Source organism: Acipenser ruthenus, chromosome 7 (genome assembly GCF_902713425.1).
Source record: "Acipenser ruthenus chromosome 7, fAciRut3.2 maternal haplotype, whole genome shotgun sequence".
In the NCBI taxonomy this organism is placed as follows: Eukaryota; Metazoa; Chordata; class Actinopteri; order Acipenseriformes; family Acipenseridae; genus Acipenser; species Acipenser ruthenus.
The window spans coordinates 69,607,904-69,622,552 of NC_081195.1; the positions used below are offsets into that span (position 1 = coordinate 69,607,904).

General features: G+C 47.3%; 1 protein-coding gene across 7 annotated transcripts in view; it reads left to right on the forward strand.

The window, feature by feature from the left end:
* Positions 1-14,649, forward strand: part of kmt2e (lysine (K)-specific methyltransferase 2E) — a 79,244-nt gene that overhangs the window by 16,171 nt on the left and 48,424 nt on the right. For all 7 annotated transcript variants that reach the window (XM_059027777.1, XM_059027782.1, XM_059027778.1 and 4 more), the window contains exon 3: positions 13,612-13,726. In XM_059027777.1, coding sequence (XP_058883760.1) covers positions 13,612-13,726 — 115 coding nt within the window. The remainder of the gene's footprint in view (positions 1-13,611; positions 13,727-14,649) is intronic.

Below are 14,649 nucleotides of genomic sequence, written 5' to 3' on the forward strand. Positions count from 1 at the left end.
GATCTGGGTGGAAAGGGAATGGTGTGGAGTGTGTTTGGAGCAGGCTGTGGCAGTGCTTTGCTGGATTCAGATACAGGAGCAGATGTCAGACAGGGACACAGTCCGCAGCTCTGTGTGTGTCTCTGCAGTGACCCGGGCTGCAGGGCCAGGCTATTGTACTGCTGCTCCACATGCGACCAGGACCCATGTTATTCAACAGGTAGAATATTCATTTATATGCAATGTCTAATATACAAGTCTACTGTAAGTGGCCAGTACAGACATGAAAACAAGACTCCCATTGCATAGCAGTTATGGAAACATGATCCCCTGCGGGAAAGCTGAGCTGCTCAGTGCACCATGTGGGGTGTCACGAGTTGGTCTGTCCCTATTGTACCGAGTCTAAGTTTTGTTTTGGAACTAAAGGATGTCAAGTGGCTTGCATGAGGCCACCTCAGTGAAAGCTGTCCTCATCAGGGTAAAGACTGATGCAGCAAAGCTGGCTGGTTCCAGTGCTGTGAATTAATATTCTCACTGTCGTCATCAGCGCTCCCCGTGTAGCAGCAGCTGCCCCTAGCAACCAGGCTGCGCCCCTCCCCTGGGTGCCAGGAGCTCGAGGGTCGCTGGCCAGCTGTCTGTCCTCCTGTCTGCAGACTGGACACATACCGTACACCACGGCAGACCTGGGGCCGGTTCTCATCACAGTTACAGCTACAGCACAATTGGGTGCTGGAATTGCTATTACACTTGCAATGCTATTTTGTTCCATTACAACTGCAGTTACACAACATGCTGCAGTGATTACAATTCTAACTGCAATTACAATAAAGTACCATAAACAGCTCCACGCATTAACATGCTCACTGTCTGTATTCTGAATAACCAGCAGGAATCACAGGTACAAATGCACACACATACTAAAACAAGCGGGGGCACTAAAAGTGTTTGAAAATACAACAGTAACGATGATTTGACAAAGAAATGCATAACTGAACTGTAATCGATCAATTCTAGAATTCCAATTGCAGTTCTGTAGGTGTGCCAAGGTTCCAGTGCAATGACTCTGTGACTGCAGTCAATATGAATTGGAATTGACCGCTGGCCTGCAGCACAGCTGCGCGTCTCTCATGCAGGTTGTGGATGCTGGCTCTGTGGGGCCGGGTTGGTAGGTATCTTAAAAGCCAACCCTCTCAACAGCTAACAAAGGCAAGCTGCAATTGGAAGGAAAAGCCTCCATGCTCCCTTACTGCTCTGTGCTCTACAGTCTTCAGCAGGGTGTTCTCAACATGCCATGGGTTTACATTTACAAACAAAACAGCTGTGATGGTGATGAAAGTAGAGCAGGTCCCTTGATTAACCAGCGGTGTGAGCTGATTGTGTGAGTCTGTCTGACTCCACCCAGCCCTGCTTCCTCAGCTAGATATCCTGTTCACAAGTTCACAAGCACCGCGCTTCACTTACAGAAGGGGTTAAACTGCGCTCACACCCAAACTGGTCAGGAGCCAAAATAGACAACCAGCCGTTACTGATGGTCAGGACTAGCTGCTTAACTATTTTAAAACAGACTATTGCTTAGCGGGTTCTGATTTCGGTAACACGCTCAGTCCTTGAAACTGACCCCATCTCGCTGTTATCTTGCCTGATTTGGTGACTCGTGACTGCTCAGTGCTACAGTCACTTCACTGAGACGTTATTAGACATCAGTTTTAAACAGTGATGATGATCATGGGTGATATTAAAAGGGTTCATTCAGGGTGTGTGTGTGTGTGTGTGTGTGTGTGTGTGTGTGTGTGTGTGGAATACAAACAGTAACCTGGCAAATTAATACATGCTAAAACTTTTACAAAATGAAAGAGGAGGTTTCATTGGAGGATGTTTCCTCTTTAATGGACCTACCATAGGGGGGATAGTTGCTGAAATGAATTGCCCAGATTATGAAATACTTTTACATTCATTGTTTAAGCGAGTGTCATCCGTTTAACTTCAGTGTCCAGCATTGTGAGATGGGACGAATGTTAAAGGATTCAGTGGCCAGCATTGTGAGATGGGACGAATGTTAAATGATTCAGTGTCCAGCATTGTGAGATGGGACGAATGTTAAAGGATTCAGTGTCCAGCATTGTGAGATGGGACGAATGTTAAAGGATTCAGTGGCCAGCATTGTGAGATGGGACGAATGTTAAAGGATTCAGTGTCCAGCATTGTGAGATGGGACGAATGTTAAAGGATTCAGTGGCCAGCATTGTGAGATGGGACGAATGTTAAAGGATTCAGTGTCCAGCATTGTGAGATGGGACGAATGTTAAAAGATGGTGCTTAAAACGAGCAACATTGTGTCGAATCAGACCTCCTAATTTCCGCTGCTAGAATTTGTGAACGCCTGAGATATCCACGTAGTTCTGAGACTCGAGCCACGTATCATTACATTGAAGCTGATTGATGGCATTAATGCGAGTGATAAGCGCTGCTGCTGTTCATTTTGTGAATGGTGAATCAACAGGATGCCCCCCCTGCTTTCTCAGAATGACTGCAGAACCTTTGAGATACAAGCAGCTCTGCTCTGTCTCATGGTTCAAAGCACTTTACTGGTCAGAACCAACATAGAGATTACATTCATAAATAAATAAACAGAACAGTTTCATTAGTCATTCTTTGTGTTTGGATATATACAGTACTTTGATAATCCTTAAAGGGAGAAATACATTTGTGTAGATATTTGATTCGCCCCCCCCCAACTCCCCCCCCCCCCCCCCCCGGCCCAACAACCTATTTTTTAGTATCTTGAAACTGTGGGATAGGAACTTGAAGTTCTCTTCCTTCTTGTACTCTGTCTCCCTCTCTCCCTCTCTCCCTCTCTCTCTGCCATTACACTGATGCCTCTGCTGACACTGCTCCAAACCCCATTGTGGGAGAGAGAGGGAGAGTGATGCAATCCCTGCCAACACAGGCGCACTGAGCAAGGGAGAATGAGAAAAACAAGGGGAGGAGTCGAGCACAGTGCAGATCACATGCCTGCGCTGGCAGGTCCGCAGGGTGGGGGTGTGTGTGTGTGTGTGTGTGTGTGTGTGTGTGTGTGTGCGCCTCTCTTGCAGGCTGCCTCACTCTCGCGCTGCAGTAGCACACACTGCAAGAGGAAGTAGAGAGACAGCTTCACTAGAGCACAGCTCCAGCCCTTTTGAAGAGCGAGCGAGGACAGAGCCGTGTGCTGCCGGAGAGTCTGCCAGGTACGGATTGTGTCTCTGGGGTTCAGTGCTGGGTATAGAGGGGGGTAGTGACTTTAACCATTCAGCATTAGGACATGTGCAGTAGCTGTCCTGTAGCTCTGAATGAAAGAATAGACATGAGGTTGGGCTCTACAGTATGAGGAAGTGTAGAACTACCGTAGCTCGAACAAACTAGAGAGAGAAAGGGGTTTGTGAAGTGTTCCCATTGCCGTGTGTGTGAGAGTGTTTGTTTTGATTTTTATTAATACTAGTACTGGATTTAATCGTGTTATTCCCCTGCTTTGACGGGAACTCTGTGGGCTGTAGAAGTTGCCTCTGTAGGGGTGATTCCTAAGAAATGAAGCCTGTCTTTGTATATTAAGAGAGCAGTAATAATGGAGTGGAGTAGCTGTGTACCTGTCCTGTTCCCAGGAGCAGGTGTCTGCCAGCAGGGCTGAAGCACAGCGTGAATCCCTCAGTGCTGTCACTGCGGATCGGACTGTGTCGAGTGCTCCTTACTGCAGAGTCGAGTGATGGCACGTACTGCACATGGTCTTCTAGCGGGGGCTGTGTGTGTTCATACTGTAGGTTCCTTTTCTTTCTGTGTCATGTTGTTGAGTGTGATCTGCCTGCTGTCAGGGTCCCTCCTGTTAATGAGCCCAGCCTGCTTAATAAGGCTGGGCTTCGGCGGGTGGTGTTGTTTTAGCCGTGTGTAATTTCTTAAAAACTCATTTGCACCAGTCTGATCACAGACTCACTTAACATTTTTCTGTCGCTGTTTCTAGCAGCCTCATGCCACAGTTTGGTTGATTTGTACAAATTGAAGGTGTGTTTGTTCTTTTTTCTTTTTTACTAGCCACACCTCTGCTTCTGAGCTCTAGTTCTGTGAGCCCTGTGAAGTACACACAGTGACACACACGCACGCACGCACTCACACACACACATGATAGGTTGGACTCGGGCAGCAGTGTGTCTTGCTGGTGCTACTCTCAACACAGCATGGTGTTTAAACCCTGGAGCCAGGGTCCCTGGGGTGGCGGGACCGCTGCACTGCTCTCAATCCACTTTACATGAAGAAGCTTTTAAATGGATCAATATCACAACAGGCGATTAGCGTGCGTGCGGTGTACCTGCGCTTTGTCTGTGTATTAGAATGGGCAGGACCTTGGAAAAGAAGAATAGAATTCTCTCTTTAGAATTTCATTTCTTCTTGAATGCTCTGTCATGTGCGTTCTGTATCATTGTGGTGTTGCAGTTTATTTATTTGATTTATTTATCTATTTTAGTTGCTAGTATTGTCTGAAGTTTAGGGGTGGGCGTTGCATGAAGGCGAGAGTCAAGGCTTTCTGTCATCTCGGTCCTCTTAGTCTTGAATCTGAACAGCCCATTGCCAAGATCACTGCTCTGTCCTGTCTGGTATTGAGTTAAAGGGCTATGACTTTCAAGTCAAATAGCAGAACATGTAGCCAGTAGAGATGACAGAAGTCCTGGTCTGTGGAAAGTAAAATAAATAAGCATGGGATTTTACTTGTAGTCCGGTGCGATGTAGCTTGTATTGTTCTGAGTTTTCCTGTAGCTTGTAGTGCAATGGCTTTACTAAAAGAACTGCTCTGTAATAAATAAGAACATAAGAAAGTAGGTTCTAGACCCTCACAATTCTCTGTGTAAAAAAGTGCCTCCTATTTTCTGTTCTGAATGCCCCTTTATCTAATCTCCATTTATGACCCCTGGTCCTTTTTTCTTTTTTCAAGTCAAAGAAGTCCCCCGGGTTGACATTGTCTATACCTTTTAGGATTTTGAATGTTTGAATCAGATCGCCGCGTAGTCTTCTTTGTTCAAGACTGAATAGATTCAATTCTTTTAGCCTGTCTGCATACGACATGCCTTTTAAACCCAGGATAATTCTGGTTGCTCTTCTTTGCACTCTTTCTAGAGCAGCAATATCCTTTTTGTAACGAGGTGACCAGAACTGAACACAATATTCTAGGTGAGGTCTTACTAATGCATTGTAGAGTTTTAACATTACTTCCCTTGATTTAAATTCAACACTTCTCACAATATATCCGAGCATCTTGTTAGCCTTTTTTATAGCTTCCCCACATTGTCTAGATGAAGACATTTCTGAGTCAACATAAACTCCTAGGTCTTTTTCATAGTTCCCTTCTTCAATTTCAGTATCTCCCATATGATATTTATAATGCACATTTTTACTGCCCGCATGCAATACTTTACACTTTTCTCTATTAAATGTCATTTGCCATGTGTCTGCCCAGTTCTGAATGCTGTCTAGATCATTTTGAATGACCTTTGCTGCTGCATCATTGTTTGCCACTCCTCCTATTTTTGTGTCGTCTGCAAATTTAACGAGTTTGCTTACTATATCAGAGTCTAAATCATTAATGTAGATTAGGAATAGCAGAGGACCTAATACTGATCCCTGTGGTACACCACTGGTTACCTCACTCCATTTTGAGGTTTCTCCTCTAATCAGTACTTTCTGTTTTCTACATTTTAACCACTCCCTAATCCATGTGCATGCATTTCCTTGAAGATGAAGAGAAACGCTTTGATGAGACATGCTAATAAATCATGGCGTGCTGTCATTGCAGGTTATGGTTTTGAGTGCTGTCATGGTCTGCTGAAGTGCGAGCAGAAGGCTCAGTATAATAATACAGATGCATTGCTTTTGTCTCTAGACTGGAACACAAAAGCAATTGAACTGTGTTACTGCTGTTGCACTTGTGACAGAAAGAGAAATCGTGTTGCTGGTTGATTCTCTCTCCCCTGTATTAGATTTCATGACAGTGAACTTATGGAGCAGTTTTTTTAAGTGTGCAAGATTTGATTGCCCTCTCTAAAGGTCTGTAGGAACGAGCCCTGCTCCGTGGGTTACAGCTGAATGCACCATTGTCTGCGCCAAGGGGGCAAAACCAGTCTCCTGTGCAAGAGCCCAGGCCTGATAGCGATGGACGTGCACAAGACACAGACACACACACTGTCACACTCGCACACTGTCACACAGACACACACCGTCACTCACACACCGTCACACTCGCACACTGTCATAGTCGCACACTGTCACACAGACACACACCGTCACACTCGCACACTGTCACACACACACACTGTCACACTCGCACACTGTCACACTCGCACACTGTCAGTCGCACACTGTCACACAGACACACACCGTCACACTCGCACACTGTCACACACACACACTGTCACACTCGCACACTGTCAGTCGCACACTGTCACACACACACACACCGTCACACTCGCACACTGTCACACACACACACCGTCACTCACACACTGTCACACACAGAGACCCACACTGTTTCATCCACACTCACATCCACACACCATCACACACACACACAGTCACATACACGCACGCTCACACGCACATACATGCACACTGTCACACATACACGAACGCTCACAGACACATACACACACACACACTTCACGCTGTGAAGGCACTAATTGGCACTTCTCACTTATTACAGCCCCACGTGGTGAAACCAGGATTAGATGACAGGTGCTCCCCCCTAAGCAGTTTGACCAGTTTCTGTTGAGTTTCCCCACCATAGTACCTGATTCCAGGTTCCCATCCTTGTAACTGCAGTACGTTTCGTGTTGCTTCAGTAACTCTGTTCATATTACATTTGTTCTCAGCGGGGCTTTGTGTTTCACATTCCAGTTCCACACTGTCATACGCTGTAACATGGCTGCTGGACGGGACATACTAATCCCTAGCATGCGTGAGTGCAAACAATACAAAGCATTCAATCCAAGCCTTGTTTGTGTTGAAGGAACCGGAAGTAACGTGCTTCCGCATGGAATTGTACAGTATTGTCACTGTTGAGTCACCACAGCTGAGAACCTGAGAAACTGAACCTGCGGCACTTCAGTTCCCCCGGCAGCTCCCATGCTGTAGAGGAGTGGGGGGCTCTGTTCCCAGGCTCTCATATTGTTGTTGTTGTGATCACTGGCTGGACTGTATCTGGCTGCTGTGCACTGTGAGAGCGGCGCTGCTCCATTTCTGTTTAATAATCTTTGTCTCAGTGTTACGCTAGTCTGAACCAACAGCAGGTGGAGGAGAGACCAGGCCCCCAGCTCACTCTCGGTACTGACCTGGTTAGGAGGAAGATGCTGTACTAGTCATTATAAACCTCGGCTCTGAGTTTGGCTGTTATTATCGCACAGGTCGGTCCCCTTTCAGCTGTTTGTGTGGATTTGACTTCCTCAGAATTCATGATTGAGTGTTTATGAAGTCATGGGTGAATCTCACTGTTAACAGAGACTTGTTTTCGAGGACTGTAGCATCTCTCGCTGCTTATACTGCAGCCTACGTGTTTTTCCTTGTGTTTCCTTGCTGCATCCTGCAGATTCCTCATTCTGCAGTTCAGGGAATGTGATTCAGTCACTGGGCTGTGTAGCCGGTGTGCTTGTGCCGTTCCTGTTTCCAACGCATCCAGTGTGTTCCAGGCTGCTACCAGGAATTGTTTCCCAACCATGCAGGAAAATGACAAGCCGCATGCGTGCGTGTGTGCGCTCTCGTGTGTGTGTGCGTGCGTGTGTGCGCTCTCGTGTGTGTGTGTGTGTGTGTCAGCACTTGCATCCTAGCTGAATTGTGGAGCTCCTCTCCACCTCCCTGTTGGCTCCACCTGTCTTTGACATTACAGTTAATTTCTGCAGTGTCTATTTATTTTGGCTCTTCATAGTTCTATTTATTGTTGTTATGCATGCTAAGTGTAGGGGGTGTGTCTGTGCGTGTGTGTCTGTGTGTGTGTCTGTGTGTCTGTGCGTGTTTGTGTGTGTGTGTGTGTGTCTGTGCGTGTTTGTGTGTGTGTGTCTGTGCGTGTTTGTGTCTGTGCGTGTTTGTGTGTGTGTGTGTGTGTCTGCTTGTTTGTGTGTGTGTGTGTGTGTGTCTGTGCGTGTTTGTGTGTGTGTGTGTGTCTGTGCGTGTTTGTGTGTGTGTGTCTGCGTGTTTGTTTGTGTGTGTGTGTCTGTGCGTGTTTGTGTGTGTGTGTCTGTGCGTGTTTGTGTGTGTGTGTCTGTGCGTGTTTGTGTGTGTGTGTGTGTGTCTGTGCGTGTTTGTGTGTGTGTGTGTGTGTCTGTGCGTGTTTGTGTGTGTGTGTGTCTGTGCGTGTTTGTGTGTGTGTCTGTGCGTGTTTGTGTGTGTCTGTGTGTCTGTGCGTGTTTGTGTGTGTGTGTCTGTGCGTGTTTGTGTGTGTGTCTGTGCGTGTTTGTGTGTGTGTGTGTGTCTGTGCGTGTTTGTGTGTGTGTGTGTCTGTGCGTGTTTGTGTGTGTCTGTGTGTGTGTCTGTGCGTGTTTGTGTGTGTCTGTGCGTGTTTGTGTGTGTGTGTGTGTCTGTGCGTGTTTGTGTGTGTCTGTGCGTGTTTGTGTGTGTGTGTGCGTGTTTGTGTGTGTGTGTGTGTCTGTGCGTGTTTGTGTGTGTCAGTGTGTGTGTGTCTCAGTGTGTGTGTGTCAGTGTGTGTGTGTGTCAGTGCGTGGGTGCGTGCGTGCGTACAACAGTTACAGTGCAGTCTGACGGCAGCTTGCCAATCACACAGTGCCTCATTAAACAGGGATGGATCAAGCCACCTGGTATATCCAGTATGAAACGTGTTAAATACGAAGAGGTTGATGTCAGTTAAATAAACCTGTTCTTAAATTGTCGGTTTCTATTTTTATGTCCTTGAGGCGGGAGGTGTGGTGAGGTGAGGCGCGGTGTGAGCTGTTGGTTTGCACAGCGGTGCTGGGTGCTGGTACAGTACAGACCCCGAGTACTGGGTGCTGGTACAGTACAGACCCCGAGTACTGGGTGCTGGTACAGTACAGACCCCGAGTACTGGGTGCTGGTACAGTACAGACCCTGGGTGCTGGTACAGTACAGACCCCGAGTGCTGGGTGCTGGTACAGTACAGACCCCGAGTGCTGGGTGCTGGTACAGTACAGACCCCGAGTGCTGGGTGCTGGTACAGTACAGACCCCGAGTACTGGGTGCTGGTACAGTACAGACCCTGGGTGCTGGGTGCTGGTACAGTACAGACCCCGAGTGCTGGGTGCTGGTACAGTACAGACCCCGAGTACTGGGTGCTGGTACAGTACAGACCCTGGGTGCTGGTACAGTACAGACCCCGAGTGCTGGGTGCTGGTACAGTACAGACCCCGAGTGCCGGGTGCTGGTACAGTACAGACCCAGAGTGCTGGGTGCTGGTACAGTACAGACCCTGAGTACTGGGCTTCTGATCCGCTCCACACACCTCACAGTCTCCTTTTCAGCTGCTGAACAATTAGCAGCTAATCCAGAGAGGCTGGAGCCCGTCTGTTTCTTTTTCTTCATGTTCTTAGTTTGGGTTTTTGTTGTTTTTTGCATAGACAGTGTATTGCTTCAATGCAGCCCTTCTTGCATCTTTGAAATGGTGTTAATAACTGAATATACATACATACAGTAAAACACACATTCTCATACACAGGAAAGCACCGCGAGAGACAGACCAACTTTGACATGATGATTTTATTTTTTCATAGCTCAGCAGTGTCAGACAGGAAGCCTGTGTGCGTGGAGGAGGAGGAGGAGGAGGAGGTGGAGGGGGATTATGTTGAATGAATCTTCATTTAAACATTGAATTTGAAACCTTGAACCGGTCCCCCCCTGTGCCTCAGCCTCTCTCCCCCAGGCGAGCAGGGAGCTTCAGGGAGGCAGATCATGCTGTGGTTGCCAGTGCACATATCTTCTACGTCGCTTCAGTATTTCTGTTCCACTCAAGGGACCTTCAGGTCCCAAGGTTGTTGGTAAAATTCAGATTTCACATTTTCTATCACAGCTTAGTAGCTGTACAACTTTTAAAACAGTTACCACAGTACTGGGTTCACTGGCAAAGCAATTCACCAACCTTTCAATGTATATAAAAAAAAAAAAAAAATGCACCCTTCCCATATAAGCAGTGAACTGTGTGTGAGTGAGAATGTGTTTGTTTGTCTTCTTCCTTGCTTCCTGTGCCATGTAGTTGTCAAAAAGAAAGAGCAGACAGAGGAGCGAGTCTGACAGAGACAGGCCCGCGATGGAGATCTCCTTCCAGTCACTGCAGAGCGCTCTGCTAGTCTGTGTGCTGGAGCTCCGCAGGCAGGTCCCAGCCAGGCTCTGCTCACTGCTCCACAGACACCCACGACTCGTAAAGTCCCACCCAGTCTCATTTTCAGGGATGCACAGCACAGTACCGTGGTCTTTATTGTGGCTGTAAGTGACAGACAGACACTGGGGTCGTTTTATTGCACCGAAGTGTTCAGTTCTCTGGACTCGGCAACCTTCTCCTGTTTGCACCTGTGGACTTTAACCTGTCTAACATAGCAATAAAGTACTGAACAATGAACTGAAACCAGGATGGCTAGCTTTTCTATTTATTTGTGCATGCCTGCACTGCACTGCGCTGTCTGTTTGAAATGTGTTTGTACTAAGCCAGCTGCGGTTCTCTTTGATGAGCCCTGATGATACTGCAGCTGCGGTTCTCTTTGATGAGCCCTGATGATACTGCAGCTGCGGTTCTCTTTGATGACCCCTGGTGATACTGCAGCTGCGGTTCTCTTTGATGACCCCTGATGATACTGCAGCTGCGGTTCTCTTTGAGCCCTGGTGATACTGCAGCTGCGGTTCTCTTTGATGAGCCCTGATGATACTGCAGCTGCGGTTCTCTTTGATGACCCCTGGTGATACTGCAGCTGCGGTTCTCTTTGATGACCCCTGATGATACTGCAGCTGCGGTTCTCTTTGGTGACCCCTGGTGATACTGCAGCTGCAGTTCTCTTTGAGCCCTGGTGATACTGCAGCTGCGGTTCTCTTTGATGACCCCTGATGATACTGCAGCTGCGGTTCTCTTTGGTGACCCCTGGTGATACTGCAGCTGCGTTGTCACGCCCTGTTGAAATGTATACCCGCTCGGCTTACTTACACTACAATCAAGGACTTACCTGCTGGTGCTGTATAGCTACAAGATAACAAGTGCCAAAGTGTGTGTGTGTGTGTGTGTATATATACACACACACTGACACACACAAACTGACAAGCACACACACTGACACTCACACACTGACACACTCGCACCAATAAATATTCCACAACTGCAGTATATGGGGGTCTATGCCTCTATCTTTCTGAAGGTCAAATTAATAGTTAGTTTTGCCCTAAGTTGTGCTAGCAGGAATGCTAGTTTGGTTAGATTAGGCTCTGAAGTATCTGCATGGCAGTATCGGTGGTGTGTCCGAGTTGGTATAGCGGAGTGTGCCCGCTGCACTGCACAGCACTCTAGCATGCACACTCCTGCCATCTCCTCTTTTTGGTGTTTTTTTTTTTTTATAACATATATTCTCATCTCTACCGCATATAATATGCCTGATCCTGCATAAAAAATTTTTTTTTTAAAAATGTAGTCGTTGCCAATCAGTTTTTATTATTTTCTCCCCAATTTGAAATGCCCAATTATTTTTAGGCTCAGCTCACCGCTACCACCCCTGTGCTGACTCGGGAGGGGCGAAGCTGTCCTCCGAAGCGTGTGCCGTCAGCCGCCCGCTTCTTTACACTCTGCAGACTCAGTGTGCAGCCGCCTCAGAGCTACAGCGTCGGAGGACAACGCAGCTCTGGGCAGCTTACAGGCAAGCCCGCAGGTGCCCGGCCAGACTACAGGGGTCGCTGGTGCGCGGTGAGCCGAGGACACCCTGGCCCTGGTTGTTAGTAGCTTATTGATCCCAGAATCTCATCAAGCAGCTTCTTGAAGGATCCCAGGGTGTCAGCTTCAACAACATTACTGGGGAGTTGGTTCCAGACCCTCACAATTCTCTGTGTAAAAAAAGTGCCTCCTATTTTCTGTTCTGAATGCCCCTTTATCTAATCTCCATTTGTGACCCCTGGTCCTTGTTTCTTTTTTCAGGTCAAAGAAGTCCCCTGGGTTGACATTGTTACATGCATGCAGTACAAACTATCCAGCAGTTTAACATAAATAAATGAAAACGGTGAAAAACAGGCAGAAATAGGGCTGAGTGTAAAGAGTTAAAAAAAAGAACTGGAGCGCTGGTTAAAAAGAAAAGCACCTTCTGCTGCAGCAAAACCTTCACGTCTGGCAATGGCAAAAGCAATGCAGTGATGAACAGCTGTAGGGCTCCTGAAAGCAGCTTATTTTAAAGCAACTCCAGTGTGAATGATGATGCAGTTAAAAAAATATATATATATGTAAGTTTTTTTATATTTTTTATATATTTTTTTTTTATTTTTTTTTTGCCATTGCCCCCTAAATTTTTGGAAATCCCCCCCAGCGCACAAAAATGAAATTCAAGCCCTGTGAACTGTGCTTGTGTACAGTACAAGCAAGATGCATGTTAAAGTTGCATTGGTACCGTAATAGACAAGCCAAAGCATATCTGCAGTGTTCATATGTGTTGCTTGAGATCTGTACCCAGCACCCTGTATACAGTAACTAGGCAGTGCAGAACAAAGCTGGCTGGCTGTGTTTACTGAGATGAGTGGAGGTTCTTGTTGTACAGTCCAGTCCAGTCCAGTCCAGACTAGACTAGTTGCTGGATACCGCAGTCCAGACTGCAGGATCTCATTGACCCTAATACGGATCGACAGGCCTGGTGTTAATTGCCTTTGAAATGATCTCCAGGCAGATGCTTCCTTTTCTGGCAGACTTTGTACTGCACTCGGACAGTATCTGATCCATGTTACTGGAACCGGAGTCCTTCGATTGAGCTTCCTGGTAACAGGGAGCGTCTCTTATCCCAGCGTGCATGTTACTGCACAAGCTGGCAGCGTTGGCAGTCCTGCTCCTCTCGCCGAGGTGGCAGTTCAGTGCGTTTAGTCTCTGCGGCGGCCGAGCAGTTGGCTGCACAGCATGGATTGCTGCTGATTGCGCTTTGCTGATTATCTGTTAATCCCCCCACCATATTATATAAGCACTGTAGCCAGGCTTTGTAGAGCAAGCTAGCTTGAGCAAGGGGGTCTGTCTGCCACTCGGTGCCCGGTGAAGAGTCGAGGCGGGCCACACCGGAGCTGGGAGCGCACCTTCAACACTTCTGCTTTTCCAGCCTGCTGGCAGCTGAAAGGTTTTAAAGACATTGTTTTAGAATGCTTTCCTCTCATGCGTCTCTGTGCCGACGAGGCTGAAACCAATTCTTTTTTAAGGGGGGTGTCCTTTCAGTGCTAGCTGGATTCTCACCCCGGCTCCCTGCCGTGGTCAGTGGACTCCACCAAGGGCACAGGGCCCCTGCTGCTGTTCTGGCAGTGCTGCTGATCAGTGGCTCTGTAGCCTGTCCTGATTGCTGGAATCTGTCCTCTGGTATCTTCCCTACTGTGTGAGCCAGCAGCACCTGATTGGAAGGTGCATCACTAACTCCTTGTGTTTATCTCTTTCTCTTTCCCTTGCAGACCTGAATCCGTAGAAGCTAGCTCAGTGGTAGTTGAGAAGTCCAACAGTTATCCACACCAGATCTACACCAGCAGTTCTCACCACTCTCACAGCTATATCGGTCTGCCATACGCGGTATGTATGGGGGGGCGGGGGGCGGGGGGCGGGGGGGGGGGGGGGGGGTTGAACATTGTGTGATGTTACTGTCCGATTATTGAGAGCTACCTGGTGTAAACAGAGTTGTCCCACAATGTCATGTGCTGAATTAAACATTTCCTCTTCTGTTTCTTTCTTTTTCACTTAAAACCTGTTAAATGCAAGCAGTTGGCTTGATGACGTTGAAATTGGTGGTTGCCCCAAAACTTTTGCTACTGCAAATTTAAATCCAGTATGAACTCCCCCAGCAAGCAAGAAAAATAATCTGTGGGATAAGACTGTTAGTTCTCTTCTGTATAGCCCTCCTGATTTATTATTTTATTTTATTATTTTTGAATGATTTTGCTCTGGAGACGTGTCTTCTGTTCTGCTGCTTTCCCTGCTCAGTTTCCTGAGCTCAGTGCTGCCCGCACTGTCACAGCTCAGACTATTAGGAGACAGTTGTCACAAGCCAGGGCACGGCAGGCTGGATACAAAGAGGCCATGTGGAGTGAAACGTGCACACTTCCCTCGTCCAGTTCAGGTTTTGTCCAAAATTATTTGTAATTTTACATTTGATTACACAAAAAAAATAAGAAATTCACTCTGCACTCTGACAAGGGATATGAACTAATGTGTTCCCTTTAAGAAGCCTGGCGATGTTAATCAAGGTGGTCAAATCTAAAAGCCTGGCGATGTTAATCAAGGTGGTCAAATCTAAAAGCCTGGCAATGTTAATCAAGGTTGCCAAATCTAGCCCGATGGAGCTCTGTGCTTTCATACTGCCTGCTGCTGCACTGACAGGCTCCAGACCCTGCCTCTCTCGCAGCAGATGCTGTGTAGACAAGTTTGTGATGAAGATGATATAGCTTTAGAAGAATATCGCTTGTGTCCTGTGAAACTTGCAGCTTTCCTGTGTCTCT